Source organism: Scomber japonicus, chromosome 2 (assembly GCF_027409825.1).
Source record: "Scomber japonicus isolate fScoJap1 chromosome 2, fScoJap1.pri, whole genome shotgun sequence".
NCBI lineage: Eukaryota > Metazoa > Chordata > Actinopteri > Scombriformes > Scombridae > Scomber > Scomber japonicus.
Genome location: NC_070579.1, coordinates 36,729,591 through 36,747,431, shown reverse-complemented (window position 1 = coordinate 36,747,431; position 17,841 = coordinate 36,729,591). Strand labels below are relative to the sequence as shown.

The 17,841-nt window shown below is 41.4% G+C and overlaps 1 protein-coding gene and 1 non-coding gene across 3 annotated transcripts in view; both read right to left on the bottom strand.

The window, feature by feature from the left end:
* Nucleotides 1–508: 508 nt before the first annotated feature.
* The window catches only part of LOC128374053 (E3 ubiquitin-protein ligase DTX4-like), a 34,580-nt gene continuing 17,247 nt past the window's right edge, over nt 509–17,841 (bottom strand). For both annotated transcript variants that reach the window (XM_053334297.1, XM_053334290.1), the window contains exons 4-12: nt 16,891–17,807; nt 5,599–5,660; nt 5,308–5,469; nt 5,123–5,184; nt 4,849–5,015; nt 4,599–4,752; nt 4,404–4,493; nt 4,219–4,317; nt 509–4,101 (exon numbers count right to left, since the gene is read on the bottom strand). In XM_053334297.1, the coding sequence (XP_053190272.1) occupies nt 3,970–4,101; nt 4,219–4,317; nt 4,404–4,493; nt 4,599–4,752; nt 4,849–5,015; nt 5,123–5,184; nt 5,308–5,469; nt 5,599–5,660; nt 16,891–17,807 (1,845 nt within the window). In that variant the 3' untranslated portion in view covers nt 509–3,969. The remainder of the gene's footprint in view (nt 4,102–4,218; nt 4,318–4,403; nt 4,494–4,598; nt 4,753–4,848; nt 5,016–5,122; nt 5,185–5,307; nt 5,470–5,598; nt 5,661–16,890; nt 17,808–17,841) is intronic.
* On the bottom strand, nt 7,020–7,106 carry trnay-gua (transfer RNA tyrosine (anticodon GUA)). The gene is given in 2 exon segments: nt 7,020–7,055; nt 7,070–7,106. It is a non-coding gene; the product is annotated as a tRNA-Tyr (tRNA).

The window sequence follows — 17,841 nt, the reverse complement described above, 5'->3', positions numbered from 1 at the left end:
TCAACTTTGCTTTTTTGGACATATAAGCTTCACACACTCCCATACGGGCTATCTCAGAACAAAAAGTTCAAAAGTTACAGAAATGCATTCTTCCCTAAATGTCCCACAGCTACAACGACTTGACACAGTTTAAATTTTCAAAATCTGTGCGCTACACACACACACACGTTTTCTATGCCAGCTACTCCAAAAATACTCCCACAGTGCCACCGTGTGGCCATTATGCAGAAGTCATCAACAAACGGGAGCAGGGACTGATAAATATTTTCATGCAAAGCATCTTGATATTTACAGTATTCTTATAAATACCAGTACACATATTGGTAGAACTAATACTAATGGTTTTATTAAATACTAATTATTGTTTAAGGGCAAATAATTACCTGCAAAATGCTAATTTGGTTTAATAAACAAAAATATGTACATGCAAATGTAGTGTGCAAGGCAGTTTCACCTATAACCTTATCTCAGGCTACTGAATTAGAACAACACAACAAGTAACTTTCAATCATTCTTTATTTTTTCTTGTATTAATCATTCATACTCCAGCAATTATTTTGTAATATTTACACTTTGCTTTTCTTATCACATGTTTTTGATGCTCTCTCTCCCATGCCAGCACCTGTGAGCAACTCTATTCCCACCCTGCCCTCATAGGAGAGAGGGCCCTGTCCACAGAGGGCACAGGGAGGAGGTGTTGCCTTCAGTAGGGATGGGAAGAGGTGATGGGAAAGAAATCCACATTTAAGGAAGGGACAAAACTGAAATGGTGAGTTACTGGTCGTAGCTGGTTGCTACATTGCTCCCATGGCTTCAAACACTGCTTACCATTTATGAAAGTGTATAAATCAACAATTTAGACAATTTCAGTTCATGTGAATCCACCAGAATAAAAGCCTGTTGAAGAGGGTTTGCAGCTCTTTAACCCCACAATAACAACATCATGTTCAGACATTATTCATCCAATTCAAAAAATCTCAATTTCTTCTTCACTGTTAAAAAGTGAGAACCATGTTTAATCATAAAATGACAAATAAGAATCTGCATACGTGAAAACACAAAATCAGGTGTTCTCAAGTCATTGTGCAGTGTTTGGGCCATCAGATCAGGAAACCTGCTACACCAAGAGGAGAAATCGTCATTTTATAACATTTAACAATGTCTAAAAGAATCACTTTCATCACGCCGCTCACACTTGAACCATCCTGCTGCGAAACGAGGGATGGACATGAGACCCAAAGCGAAATGTCCATCAACAAATCTGCTACGAAAACCTTCCAGGGTCACAAATGTCGGCTCAGTGCAGGACAGCGACGGAACAGATGGTGTTTGGGAAAATGAAAGTTGCTCTGACTCACAGAAGAGCAAGTGTACGAGGGTTCGACTCACTATAAAAAAATTCATTACATTTCACACTCAGATAAAAGTCTACCGTCAAAATCCTTTTCCAAAGAAAAGATGTTGCAAATCAGTTTCAACTTCTTTACACAATGAAAAAAACAAAAAAAACATAGTATTTGACAACTGTAAACCAATTGTAACAAAGAAGAAAAAGGGCATGATCAATACAACATAAATGTACACATGAAACAAACAAAAGGCGATTTACCGTACTCTATGATAGTGTCAATAAAATGCTATTAAAAAGCAAAGGTGTGACTACATTGGATATTAAAAAGAACATAATAAAGGAGTTACCGTACAGGGAGTACCATCATCATCATCATGAGTTTAAGAATGATGATTTCCCATGGAGTACCGAAATAATACCCTAAACTGGGAGCATGTTGGTAGTATACACAGTACACAGATTCTCTCTCTCTCACACACACACACACACACACACCTTGTAACATTGTGATAAGGGGTCATTTACAGACCCAACTCAGAGACTGGGGTAGCGCGTCTTCAGTTGGTGGAGATAGAGAGAAGAAGAGGAGAGCTGGTTTTACTGTTGTTGAGATCTGAATGTTGGTGTTGATCTACTGAAACTGACAATCCTCACAGATGAGCACATTCAGAGCCTGTAACAACTGTACAGCATCTTATTTAAATGAGGTAAACTTTCTATTCCGATGCTGAAAACTGGCCCGACTGGACGGACTACAGGAAACTCTTCAGAGATGGTGGCAAATGAGGAGAAACTGAATTTGTGATGGTCTGACACTGGCTAATAAAACGACACCAGCTTCATTACCTCGAGTAGAAAAAGCTGAGTCATTATTTATCATCTTTCCTGAGCTCAGCTCCTACTTCAGAAGATAGTGTACATGTAGGTGTCCATTCATGGGTTTCATCAGATTTGATCACTTTCAGTCACACACCTTTATCATCATGTTAATATAGTTTCCAGGATGGATTTTATTTTGAAAATCATTGTGTTATCTACCTAACAGATGGCTCAAAGCAAATATATTTGTCTTTTTATTTCCTGCTTGGTAGTATTTCATGTTCCTGAAGACCAGCTCTGTCTCTTTTCCTCTGCATCCTCCCCATCCCTCCGACGCTCTGTCCAATCTGTGGGGCTTTGTGGGGGACGAGCCCCCCTCGATTCTTGGTTCAATTTCTCTCTACTTTAAACACCGGCAGCTCAGGCTCATTCCACAAGAATCTTAAAAATAAAACAAATTCTTGAAAAATAAAACCTCTGCACTTCCTGCCGAACCACCGAAAAGCAGGTTTTCAAATTCACAACCACACTTTTTTTTCTAACCAGTGCTCCACGTTTGACAGCAGCGTCTATGTCCAAATGAAACCCCATAAACTGTCAAAAGGGACAAAAGAGTCAAATAAAGATATGTAAGTAAATGCTGGTACCTGTGTAACTAAGACTAACTTGTACCGCGGTGGCTCAAAAATAAGACTCCACATGACTAGGCCTCAGTTTGGTCTTTTTCTCATTTCACATACAATCATTAAACGCACAGAGCCTAGATAATAACAAAACATTTTAAAAAGTAAGAGGTAAAGTATGGAATGACGTTAAATGAGGATTATAGTAACAATGATAAAAAAGTAACACAGGTGGATAACTCAAAAGTAACTTTTTGATTTTGTTCCAGTAGCTTGCAGGCTGAGGTGTAGTTCATCACTTAAACCACCGGAGGGAGCAACAGCGCTAAACTTCGACTGAGAAGAAGCAGGTGGTTTTTAAACAAAGCCAGCACACCACTGTCTGCTTTCCTCTTCATCACTTCATTTCATTGTATTTGTGGTGATAGCTAAAGCACCTGTTAAGTACCATATAAGTTAGTTTGACTCTACTCCTATCCTACACTACGTTCGTACCATCTTTCTCTCTTTCTGCTACATTATTCATTCTGTCCTTTCTTTTTCTCGTCCCCTCCCCCACCTCTTCAACTTCTGCCTTTCTTTGTCCGTTCTCTCCCAGTTTTTACTGATCTGCTCTAACGTTTTACCATCTTCTCCTGGTTACTCTTCCTCTTAGTAAAGTAAACTTGTTCTAGATATTAGTACTGATTCGTTCTCCCGTGTTGACCTTTAGTACCTAGCTCTTTTTTAGTGGCTAAAACCATGAGTACCATTGCTCTTGCTGCTGTTTCTTAGCTTTGTCTTCCTCTGTCTGGCTTATACTTCTGAGCTGCTGCTGCTTCCTCAAACTCTCTCCCATGTCTGCTGATGTGCTTGCATCAAAACTGTCTTGTCATAGACTTGCACTGAAGGACGAACCCGGCAGTGACTTGGTCAACATTTTGAGGAGTGGTTACTTCTGCAAAACAAAAAATCAATGTCTTCTATAACCCGAAACGTCGCCCTGCACCCCTTTTTAAGTGCTGGCAGAGAGAGACTGGCTCAGTCCTCCTCCTCCTCCTGCTGCTGCTTCTGTTATTCTCATGGTGAGGCCCATTTTCTCTTCTTCTACTCGTCTTTCTCTCTTCCGCCCTCGCAATCGCTGTCTAACACCGACGTCTCCTCCGTCTTCCTCTGCTGCCCCGGTCGCTCGTCCTTTCACTTGTCTGTCAGTCCGTCGTCCTCTGTGATGCCCTGAGCTCGGAGCTCTTCCAGGACGTTGTCGAGGTGTCCGGGATCGGGGAAGCCATGGCCTGTCAAGTTGGAGCCAAACTCTGTCTTGTGGTGGACCTTGAAGAGAGAAAAATATGCCTTTTGTTTCAGTTACAACAAATCTGATGTGCGAATGTCACAAATTACAGGCCTGGTCAGTCTTGGACTAGTTGTCAAGTGTTACTGAGAATGTACCTCGTTCCAGATGACGGTGTCAGACTCTCCTGTAGTGCTCGAAGTACCAACTGAGAAGATCAACCTGCGGTCCCACGCTACCAGGAGCAGTCTTAGTACCTGGGGCAGATTACCATAAAGGTTTCATGTGTATTTAAAAAAAGTTTGTATATTAAGAATGGATGTAGGTAAGTCATGATGTTTACCTTGCGTCCTTTGTCGCTGTCTGGGAGGTAGCAGTGTCGTGGAAAGCCTCTGGCAGTGAAGGGCTTTCCTGGGTTCGGATGCTCTGGTCCCTGATAGGAGGGAAAAGACATTGTTAAATACTGGTGAACGCTTGTGTTGACCGACAGGAATTGGATGAAAATCAAACCAGTAGCAGCTTGGTTCTTTTCAGGTACCTGAATGCCTGGTGGTATGTTGTAGATGATGCGTATGGTTTTGTAGTCGGGATGCCCTGGTAGAGAGTGAGGGATGACGTGGTACTCCATCTTCCCTGCCGGTTGGTTGCCCGTCTTTACGCCATAGATAGTTTTACAGGTGGGACACTGAAGACTGAGTTAAAAGGAGAAAACATTCATTTAAGATCTTATTTGTTAAAAAAAGGTGTTGCAAGACAATGAACAGGAATGGTCTTTGTTCCTAACTCACCTGCCGTCCTTGTTGCCATTATTATACATGGCCACCAGACACTGGAAATGGTACTGGTGTCCACACTGTGCTAGTCGCCCCACTGACTCGGCTCTCGAAACTGGTCCCACCCCTGGGCCTTTATATCCGGACGGACCCCCCAGTGGCTCCATACAGATGGTGCAGTCCTGGAGGCAGGGCAATAAAGAAAAGAAGAAAAGAATTTATCAAACACTCATCCTTCTACATGTTTTTATAAGTCTGTAGCATGAAAGGAGACAAATATTGGACATACCTCCTCTGGTGGACTTTTTACTTTCTGCAGGTACTTCTTTACCACCTCCTCTGGAGTTTTACCTGCAGATGGAGAGTTTCATTTTGATCAAGCTCTGATTGATGGTAAAAGATTTTTTTTAAAAGCAGAAATCACAGCATTGTATTCCGTCTCTTTTGCTACCGTATTTTGGCGTCAGTCCTTACCCTTGCGAGCCTGCTTCTTGGTAGTTTTTCTGCAGCAGTGGCCAAAGCCTGGCACGGGTTTGATGTCGCTCTTGCTGACAGGCGGAGGGTGAAGTACAAGTTTAGGAGGTCTGGTGAGACAGACGGGCAGAGCAGCAGCACTCATCAGGATGCCTGTGATCCCTGAAATACACAAGAAAAAAAAAAAACAGTCTGGTTAGAAATTAAACAGATCTTCGTTCTTTGTTTCTTGTAAAATTCCCCAAATACTCAAAAGAAACACTTGACTATTGTGTTTATGTGTGATCTTACCAGCCAGTGCAGGGTGAACAGGACTGGATCCGTTGAGGTTCTTCACTGGGACGGTGGGCACACTGCAACAGAAGACGTAAACTGTTTAGCTGAGTGTAGTTACACACTTCCTAACAAGTGTAAAGTGGCTGTCAAATCCCATCAAGATGTGAGAGGTTTGCAAATAACTCCGAGGACTCACTTTGAAAAACTGATGACCGTCATTCTTATTCACCAAATTTCACGCAAAGATTGAAAGAGATGCGAATGATATCGGCTGAATAAATGACTATCCTAACAAATGTTTATCTGGTAAACTTCCAAAAGGAACAAAATTAACGGAACTCCAAAAGACACAAAAATCAACTCAGTTCTCTCTCTGCCTTTTCTTTCTTTCTGTTAGCTTTTATCACTCCTAGTCCTGCCTGTATCTCCTCGTCTGACAGTTTACTCCTGCCTCAGCTGCCTGGAGAACCTATGAATGACTGTGTCGGGCTGCGTGTGTGTGTGTGTTTATGAGAGCTAATCCCAAGGAGTTTCCATCTGCTTAGTGAGCTCAGAGAGACGGACGTCACACAGCTGCTTGCTGGGGATTTACCTGCTACGTCACAAAGCCCATCATCATCATCATCATCATCCCTAACTCAGGTATATTATCATTTGACATCAATATTACTTTGTACATAATGTTGCTATATTTTTACTATGTTTTTACTACTATTGTTGCTTGTTTTATTGTTTGTGTACTTATTATTTATTGTTTTTTATTCTGTCTATTGATGCCCTTCTATTTTTTTTCTTACTGTCCATTTGCTGCTGCAATAACGTAAATTCCCCACTGTGTGAATAATAAAGGCATATCTTATCTTCATCAGCCTGTAAGGTCACTGATTAACAGTGGAGATAATAGAACAGTTGCATTGTCACTGAAAACCTGTGACAATGCAACTTTTTTCACAAAGAATTGATAAGGGAATCAATAATAATCACATTGAGCTTTATTCTCAGAGATGAATATGAGTCCTGTATGTATTCATTTATATATCTGTACATTGAGTTTGTGTCAGTGAACCTCTGAGGTCAGGTGATAATAAAGTGCTTCATCTGACAGCTGTATGTGCCGACACAGCCGTTCAGCTGGGGTCAGCGGCAGGTTACTCCACTATAAACTACACTTATAGACCTGGAGGCTACACACACACACACACACACACACACACACACACACACACACACACACACACACGAGTGGTGGGATGAGTTTGTGTAGCATTATAGTCTTTGAGGCTGAGGACTGTCTTTTATGTCGTGGTTGTAAAATTGAGTGCTTAAGGGTTGGCTGCTAGAGGAACACACACACACACACACACACACACACATATACAGAGCAGCTCAGAGTCACTGCTCACACAATTTGGTCTTTACTTAACAAAAAATTCACCTCCTTCGAGCCGGATTTGAACCAGCGACCTAAGGATGCCTACATGAACCACTACAGTCCTCCGCTCTACCAACTGAGCTATCGAAGGGGCTGATGAAATCTCTGTCTCTTATCAAACACATGGAAACACAAACATTCATTCTCCAGACTAATGTGGGCAGTGTGGCAGGCGCTGATGATCTGTTGTTTCCTGTTGTTGGTTTAGCTTTAACAGGCTTTCTGTCTGCGTACTAAGCCGATTTCACTTAACTCCACTCAGCCACACATGGCGACCGCACGAGTCAATGACTCACTGGGCTGTGTGTGTGTGTGTGTGTGTGTGTAAGTTTGCAATAGTGTGGTTAAGGGAGAGAGTATGTGTGTGAAATGAGGTGTTATTTTATTCGCCTCAGGGAGAAACAGCTAAAGAGAAAGTGTGATTAGAGGAACAGTAAACAGCAGAAATCACTGATGTAATCTGCCATTAATATAAATGTGTGATGATACCAAAACACATGTATAATTCACACAATCACAGGGTGAAGACACACAGAATAGATGTGATTAACTCATATAGAGACTGAGTATCTGTCACACAGGATTTCCTCCCCCGCCCTTAGTTACAATATAATAGTAATTAATTATAATGATAAAACTTGCAAAATGATCAAATTTGACCCTTTTTTCAAACAATTTTGTGACATAATTAGACCTGTCACGATAACTACTTCTGTTAGACGATATATTGTCTAAGAAATAATCGCGATACATGATATTATTGTAAACTGAAGCTTTTATTTTCTAATAGATTAGACTACTGCAACGCAGTTTTAAAGCTTTTAAGGATTTAAAGATTCTTTTACTTTATTTGAAAGCTCTAAATGCTTCTTGGGGATCAGCCTACATCACAGACTCTACATCGTTTTACAAACTTTCACAAGCTCTCAGATCTTCTACTGCTGTTCTTTTAAATCCACATTGACCTGTCATGGTAACTACTTTTATTGGACAATATATTGTCTTATCACCATATATTGTGATATATAATCGCGATAAACAATATTATTGTCATTTGAAGATAATTTTATTTTTACCACTGAAAGTCATTTACCTTTAATTCTTCTACAGTCTCCACTCAGGACATCACAGTGAGGAATGGAGGACACTACTAGCTTAACCGGTGTGATATGAATAGACTCTTAGCTGCTAATGTGAAGTGTGGTAATATTGAGGTCAAAGGTCATGTCCATGTATCATACGATAAGTCCATATGTAGACATGATGATGCTGACAATTACATTATTGTACAATTAGCCGATTATTATTGTGACAAACCCATTTCTAATGTGACAGAATAAACAAATATGGCAATATTTCAACTTTTACGGTGATACACATTTTTATTGTGTTTGATTCATATTTATTTAAAAATGAAAAAATCACCATTTAGAAATACTCTATAGTCGCATTTTTCACATTTAATATAATTAATTGAATTCATTTTGTTCTCCTGCTTTATGTTACATAAGACCAGTATGTAGAGAGAGTAATTGTAAATGTTTTTTCTCCATAAATAAAAAGTGTAAAACTAAAGAATAAACTCTCTCTGACTGACTGATGAGGTGTAGACCTTCAGATGTTAACAGAGAACCTGTGTAGATCTCTGCTCTAACAGAAAAGTAACAATCTTCAACACAACATGATTTTTTCTCTTATAGATTTCATGTTTTGTGTTGTTAAGTCAAAGATATTTAGTTTACTGTCATAGAGGACTAAAGAAGGCAGAACATATTCACTTTTGAAAAGCTGGAATTAGAAAATTTGTATCATTTTCCTTTAAGAAATGACTGAAGATGATGAATCAATTATCAAAATAGTCAATAATGAATTAAATCTACTAGATAGTGGTTATTTAATTCTGTCCCATCAAGGTTTCTACCTGAGGATGTCTATAATGATGATAATAGAACTCTTTCATGTTTATATGATAATGTCTCTGCTGTGTATCTCTTGTTCTTGCTCTGATTTCTAAAAGCAAGTCTATGCACCTCTTCATGCTACATGATTACACTGTAAACATGGTGCTGTAAACACTGCTGTGTGTGAAGCCACAGGTCATTCATCCTCTCCTCTGACTAGAGTCTCTCATCCACTACGGAGCAAAAAAAAAATCACCTCTCATGTTACAGTTTTGTCAGATTGGATCATGTCACAAATAATACAAGTCACACCTCGTCAATAAACAAGTGTACTCCTGATGAGCAACAGTTTTTCTAGTTGAACTAGACCAGCTGTGAGCCCGCCCAGTCAGTCACCTACATCTGAATGTGGCTACTATCACGTCTTAACTGCATCACATGCATGTGTAAGTCATCATGTGAGCGGCCTGCTGTCGTATGCAGTCAAAGAAGTTTAAGATCTTAAACTTGTCATGGAAATTTACACACACACACACACACACACACACACACACACACACACACACACACACCCTCCTCTGTTGATGACGGAGAGGAAACACCTAAGTTAGATCTGCACAGGATCAAATCAATGAGTGACGATATTACACACATACACACACATACACACACTAATCACTTGTTGCCAGTCACTGGATCTATTAATATTTAATAGGCTGCCGCATTAGCAGAGGAGGCTTTACAGTGTGAGGAATGGAAGAGAGAGAGAAAGAGAGAGAGGAGTGTTGAGTCAAGTCTGATCCTGGATAAGCTTCATGTAGCTTCTTAACACACTTTCCAGCTGCCCCACTGATGTGCTGATGACACTCATACTGTCAACACTGACCCAGCCCTCGCCTCACAGGAACTTTAAAAACAAATAAATGTGTATAATTTGAATTAGTTGATTTGTCAGGAACAATGCAAAAGACTCATTAGAATAACATGAGACTGATGTGTTCAATGTGGGGTTTCTAGTCAACACAGACACACTGTTAACACAATAGAAAATATCACTTCATACAGATGAATACATATATTATAAACCTATAGAGCTTTGTTATATCTTTTGTTGTCCACAGCACAGAGTCAAACTGTCAAGTTGGCTCTGACTGTCTGGTCACACTCAGAATGTTCTTTACTTTTCTTTTTTTTGGTATTTTAAAGAGACAACGTTCTTGTATTGTTGCTCATGTTTGAATAACATTTCACTTTGAGAACGTTGGTTTATAATGTTAATTATTTAATATCTCAAGTGTATTGCATTAGTATTGAAACGTGTCAAATGATATCCAGCACTATGAAACTCTGTTAAAGACAAGCGATTGGTTTTTAAAAATTCCTACTTCTTTGATTTCAAAAAAATTCAAAGGTACAACTTCAGTATAAGCAGAGAAGATAATCTTGACAAGAAACATATTGATCGCCAAGCTAAAACCATGTTATGTGTGCCGCTAACAAGCAAGCAGAAGCTAAAGAATACATAATATAAACCGAGTAATACATCCAGTCGGATTAAACTAAATTACTTTTTTATTCCGGCTCAATATGTTGAGTGAATGTGACAATCATGGCCTTGTGCTTTGTTATGAGTTTAAAGACTAAGGGTCTGATTTATGACTCTGGTTAGCTTCTTCTCCATGACAATAGCTATACTATAAAAATGACAAACATGATTGATCTGAAATGAAGTTGTAATAATAGCATCTGCTGGCCAGAAGATGAGCCTACAGTATTGTTAAATTATCCACTGCTTTTATGTTGAAGAATATTTAGAATATCAATAAAATCAAATAATAAAAAGAGTGAGCTGAAGCAGCAGCTCTTCTCCGTCAGAACTCTATAATAGAGACAATATCTTACTTCTTCACTATGAGATATTATTTTGCATTATTTTACTTCACTAATTATTTTTTAATTAGGTCACACTTGGTCTTCCATACAAAATGACCAACAACTGGATGAAGTGTGAAGAGAGAAGCAGGAAGTAAGTGAGCGCTGATGGAAATGAGAGAGAGCCTGAGATCTTTAAAAGAAGGAAGATCCCGTCCCTGCCTCGGGCTCGTGGGGGGGGGGGGGCTTTATGGGACTCAAGTCTCTTGACCCCCCGCGACCCCAAACCCCACCCTCCCCTCCGCCTTCTTCCCACCAGATCACACACTCCCTCCACTTTGTCTCCCTCCGTCTCCTCGGCTCCTCCTATTCCCCTGAGTCCAGACGGACATCAGCTGGACTGATTTAGACACCAGACAATAACACAATCCCACACATTCTCACACACATATTGTCACACTCACACACACACACACACACACACACACACACACAAAGCTGCACCCACAGTCTAATACGCACAGAAAATGTTTCCAACATGCATTCTTATGATGTTGAAGGAGAAGAATTCCTCCTCTGATGAAGTGAATATAATTGAATGTGACATAAATCAAACTATATTTTAAGTGTAAGCTGAGCTGGTATTTTATACGGTCTATTAAGAATAAAGAGAGAAATACATTTGTTGAATAAATGTTGAATAAATGATTGGCTTGGTTGAACTGGATGAATAAAAGCTTCAGGAGTGTTAGTGGATGTTCAGAATTATTATTATTATGGAATTATCTAAATGTATATTTCCGTATCTTGGAAAGCAGATTGAACCATTTTAAGAGTTGAGGGAAACATAAAGAGACAGTAGCTCATAGTCATGGGTGCAACAGACTGTCTGAAGGGAATCAGACAGCAGACGAGCACAGACTATTGTTTGGGTCTAACTGTCGTTGCTCCTTGAGGTTCATTAGCATGTCTTCCCCAAACATTCATTGTCTATTATAATATAAAACCTGAAGGAATTTAAAAACAGCACTACAGCAACTTGTACTTTTTTTTTTTGAATTGTTTAAAATCAACCTACAACCTTTATTTACACATACTATTCTGTGTGTGGCATGTAGAGATGTAACAATATAAAATTTGATCTTACATTGAGATAAAAACAGATGATTCAACTGTGGTGAATTTCTATTATCAGGATAATTATGATTATCCTCCTACCTCACTAACATACAGTCAGATTGATTTCCTGATTGATTTTGAATTGCTATTCACCACCAGGGGGCGCCTGCATCTTTCACTGTGATTTGTCACCATAGCTGCAGGCTGGTAATGTGGATGGATATCAGGTTAATCAGGTTTTTTTAATGTATAAGATTATCTTATTTATTTATAATGCTTGATAGTAGATTCATTTTATTATTTCTTAAATATAATTTCTGTCAGTTTTTTTATTTTATTCATTTGTTTGTTGTTAAAGGTTTTTTTTTTCTAATACAAAACAATGTCCACAGTGATGTTTCTTAACTAAATATAAGGTGAAGTGATTTCAGCATATTTTAATGATTACTGGGATAATATTGTTCATCACTGGATAATTATAACATGACATTTTTTCAACATGTGAAAAACAGAAGTGACTACCATGGGTTGGTATGTATTAGTCACATATTATGGCACATATTGAGTCAAGCTGTTGACTGGAGATGTCCTTGTATACTGGTTTGACTGATACACTGCAGTGAAGCATTCTGATAGTAACAGTACTGTGATTACAGCAACACTGAGAATCATAGAGCCAGGCTTATTGTCTGTTTAGCTCAGGTCATGACTTGCTGTGCTAACATTGGGTATCTGACCTACTGAAGTGAAGCTAATTTAACGGTGTTGTGTTGTTCAGAGAGAGAGAGAGACAGTTACATTATACATGTCTGATGTGATTTGTCAGGCATGTGTCACAGCTGATATGTGTGTGTGCTTTCTTCATTCTTCTTCAAACACTCAAGGAGATCACTTTAATCCAAGGTTTCAGTCTCTCAATGTGTGAAATAACAACAGATAAGACTTTCCTCCCAGTGTGTTCACAGCCCCCCCTACAGGCTGCATGCAATTCAAATGAGACTCCAGTGAGCTGTGTAGTGCAACCTGTTGTTGAAATAAACAGGTGTCAACACACATCAGAGATAGTTCTCACTGTCTTTTTCTGCTCTGCTCTGACTTTATGGATTTTACTCTTTTCAGCCCCCCCCCACCCACCTTCCTCTCCTCTTCCTGCTTCATTTGCTTTCCCTCAGTATGCCCCCACCTCCTCTACTCAACTCCTTCATTGGTTTAGTCTTGTTCCCATAATCCCTGACTAGTGAGAGAGAGAGAGAGAGAGAGAGAGAGAGAGAGAGAGAGAGAGAGAGAGAAGAGAGAGCACACACACTCTTCACTGCATCTCCTGTTAGGATCGTCAATATTTACTTTTACTGTGTGTGAGAGAGGAGGACAATGTGTGTGTATGTGTGTGTGTATGTGTGCATTTGTCAAATACCTTCACAGCCAGCCACCACTATGTATTGGTGTGTGTGTGTGTGTGTGTGTGTGTGTGTGTGTGTGTGTGTGTCATCTCTCTCTGGCCTGATTTCTTGCACCACTGTGTGATCGATCTTTGACAGTTTGCTGACTCGTTTCTTTGTCTTGTAACCCCCACCATTCCCATCAGCCCCTTGTCTCAGGCACTGTCTGAGTCTCAGACTGTCTACACACACACACACACACACACACACACACAAAGTTTGCACAGCTACCCTTATTAGGACATTGCACTGACTTCCATTCATTCATGCGTTGTGGAGAGCCACATCCAAACATTAACTTTAACCTCAAATCACACCTTACCCCAAACCTTAACCAGGACCTCAGTAATGATGTTTCGCCTCACTGGGACCAGACTGTGGTCTCCATGACGACCACTGCTCCAAAAAAGGTCTGTGTAAAGCAGGAAAAGCCCTCAAGTGCTAACAAAAACATGTATATTTTATGTGTATATATATATATATATATGTATATATATGTGTATATATGTATATATATATATATATATGTGTGTGTGTGTGTGTGTGTGTGTGTGTGTGTGTGTGTGTGTGTGTGTGTGTGTATACATATATATCTTCACTTCACACCCCTCCCCTCCTCATAATTAACATTGTCTAGGGGGAAGCAACAATGCCGACTGGACCAGTACCATTGTCTAACTCGCCCATAATGAATATACTCATAGCTCAGCACAGCCATCTATCTGAGAGAGCATTCCACTACATGACCCCCACCCCCTAAAAAAAGAACCCCACCTCCAGCACTGCAGTGAGGGGAAGCATCTTTATAAAGTGGCAGAGACTGCTGAAAGAAGTCAAAACAAGAGTAAAGAGAAGAAAGAGAGAAATAGAGAGGATGAGAGCAGAGAAACAGGAAGAGAGAGAGAGAGAGGGGGATGGAGAGGAGAGAGTAGAGAAAGAGGAGAGAAACTAGCCGAGGCTCGCAGCATTGTGCTGCTAATGTGGCCCAGGCTTGGGTAAATCCAACAAAGGTTACTGTGGAGACCAACAATGAGGTCTGAGGGGCCCAGACTGCTGAGACGCGACAGGAGAGGAGGAGTAGAGGAGGAGGCAGGGAAGGAGGGGTAGGGGAGGAGGGGTAGGGAACTGAGGGAGTGTGTGTGTGTGTAGGGGGGTTGTTTGTGTGTGTGGTGTTACAAAAAAAAAAAAAATCTACATCTCAAAACCATCTGACCTCGCTTTCAGTTGGAAAGTGATTATCTGCAAAAATCCAATTTTTTTTTTTTGGTTTTCGGGTGCTCGACTGAAAGTGAAATAGGCGTCACTTCCTGTTGCTTTTTCGCATGTTACACACAAACACACGCGCACACACACACCTGGGAAAGCTTTCGCGACAACGTGGAAAGTTTGAAATCTTTTCTTATCCGGTTCTGATTCAAATCATCAGTGTGTGTGTGTGTGTGTGTGTGTGTGTGTGTGTGTATGTGTGTGTGTGTGTGTGAGTCAACGCGTGGTGTTACTGTGAAGAACTGTGAAGCTGCAAACAACAAAGTGCAAATCATTCAAACTCCAACTGAATACAAACTGACCCACTAACACACAAATCTACTGACATAAGAACAAAAGGGATAACGGCAACATGTCAGCTTGTTAATATCAACAATGTTTTCTCATAGGGGGAAGATAGATGGAGAGTCTTGTAAGAAACAGAAGAAAGTGATGGGGAGGGGAAGGAGAGGGGAAAGACACTGTGGCTGATTGAACTGAATCACTCTCATAAGGCTCTGATACATCTAATTCAATTAATTTTTCTATGTGCCTGCTTCATCTCTACTAGGTCTGGGTATCGTTTTAAAAAATGATGATACCAGCACCAATCCAAGTATCCTTAAAGTGATACTGATACCAACTGCTTCCTTCATTTGATACCCATTCCACATTTAGTGTACTTGCTTTCATCCGGTGTAACAGGCGTTTAGGTGGTATCGTGACATCTTCGCCACCGCTTCAAAACAACAGATGGGTTGTAGCTGCTGTGGCAGTGGGCCAATCACATGCCGCGTTAAATCGACATTTGTATTGATTGGTTGTGAGCAAGTCTGTACAAATAGTCATGTTTTCTAGCTCTGGGTATAATAAGGATGGATCGCAGGTATCGTTTGACTGGAGTGGTTTTGATACTACTATTTATTTCTGTTGATACAAAGGTGGAGTGAGGAGTCGGTTGCTATGGAGAGAGAGGAGATATGATGTAATTGTTGTTCACATGGGAAGTTATAGAAATATGTGTGTCAGTGATGTGAACAGAGAGCACCCCCCCCCCCCCCCCAATCCAATGTCACAAACATGTATAGGTGGGGGTTTAAAGCTAATGTTCAAGTATACTTGAATCTCAACACCACAGGAATGTTGAGCATAATCTATCACTTATTATCTTGATTAATGCATTAGTCTATAATATTGACTGGTGTATAAAATGTAAGAAAAAAGTGAAAAATATCAATCATTGTTTCCTAAAGCTTCAAATATTGTGTTTTCTATAGAGGACAAAAGACAGCAAAAATATGTAATATGTTTTATAAAAGCTGGATTGAGATCATGTCAGACTCAAAGCAATAAATCAATGAATCTGCAGCTTTAAAGCAGTCACTTCATGTTTTTATAGATGCACCTGCAGTGTTTGTGATGTATTTTAAAGTACATTTTAATAGTGTGTGTGTGATCATGTGTTGTGTGTGTTCTGTGGAAAGCAGAGTAGCAGCTTACACACTGCTGTATGTATCAAACAGCTTTAGAGAGGGAGGTGCTGCTGACCCGTGGCCTTCACACAGTCCCTCTCTCCTCCTCCTCCCCCTTCTCCCCTCTTCCCCCTCCTCCGCTCCACACATGCCACTTCACAGATGTTCCGAACACAGAAGGCTCTGCTGACTTCTGACACACAACACTGAAGGCACGCATACACACACAAAGACAATTCCTCCATAGGAATACAAGGTTGGTTTAACATTTTTACATAGCGACTTTGGCCTTGCTTTCATTTATCATGAAGATTCTCTGTATCTTTGTTACTTATCATGAATATGAATGAGTGTTTCACATTTTAAGGTCGACACGATTCATTCCAATCTAATTAAATCACATTGATACTAAACAGGAAACCCCTAAACACAATCAGAACAACCAACTAACAGAAACTGAGAGTGAGAGTCACACTTCTCACCACACACTCTACAGCAACGAGCCTGCCGGTGAGACTGAGGGTCGCGTGTCGGGTATGTGTGTGAGCGTGGGAGTAAGTCTACGTTATTAGCGCTGCGTGTCCGGGCGTGTGTGTGTTTGCCAGAGTGTTTTTTTTGTGTGTGTGTGTGTGCAGGTGGGCTACGTGTGTAAATGTCAGTTTGTTGTTGTGTGTTTGTCGGTGCGTGCCTGAACAGAAAAATGCTTGCTTCATGCTGTGGGAAAATATGCAGGAACTGATACAATTTGGATACTGTAATGATAATATGAGATGCGTAACGGTATGTAACGGATAATAGCTGTGTGAAAAAGTGTGTGTGTGTCTCACCCTGAGGCTATGAGTGCTCTGGATTGGGCCATGGCGATCCTCTGTAACGCCGGTCTGCTCAGCCCGGCTAAGCTCGATCTCTGCGGCAATGGGGCGTGGCACATGGTCGCTGCGGACGACGGCGTGCGCTGCGGCTTCATCACCAGCGCCGATGGCGACGGCACGGGAGATGGGGGCGTGGTCACGTTGCTGGCCGGCGTGACTAAGGTGGCGGTCGGCACCGATTCGTTGGCTGACGCGGAGGATGAGGAGGAGAGCTTGGCCGGGAGGGACGGGGGGAGATGGAGGTTCAGGTTGGGGTTGTTGGATGACGACGGCGGCTGTGGGGGTGGCAGGGACGGGGGAGGCGGCCTGTTGGAAGACAAGGAGATGCCCAGGGTGGAGGTTCCAGCGGTGAGGGCGGCCAGTGATTGGGCGAACAGCTGGGCGTTCCTCCTCGGGGAGGCGATGTTTCTTGAGATGGCGAGGCCGTGCGGCAGCGTCTGGTAGTAGTTGGAGTTGGAGTTGGAGTTCTGCTGCTGTCCCCGTCCTAGGGTGGCTGATTTCGATGGGCTCAGGGGTTTGGAAGGGACGGGCCCTGAGTTCCTGGGTCGCTGCATGGTTAACGAACGCCTGCTTAGAGTCTGAATCCCGCCCCCTGCTCCGCCTGTGTTTGTTTTCACGCTGAGGACCAGCATGCATTGCTGGCAGGAGCAAGGCTGGCCCAGTCCGGTAGCTGTCGGGCCACCGTTAGGATAAACAGAGCTGCTGATTCCCATGCTGGCCCCTGATACCCCGACACCCAGCAGGGCTCCTGTTAGCCCTCCGCCTCCTACACCTCCTCCTCCTTTCTGAAAAGGGAGAGGCCCGGACACTAGAGGGTGCGCCATGTCAGCACGCCTCTGAATCCTTCTACACCTCTGGCTCTGTTTGTTCACCTGCAGGAAGACAAAGAGAGCAGCCCATCACTCT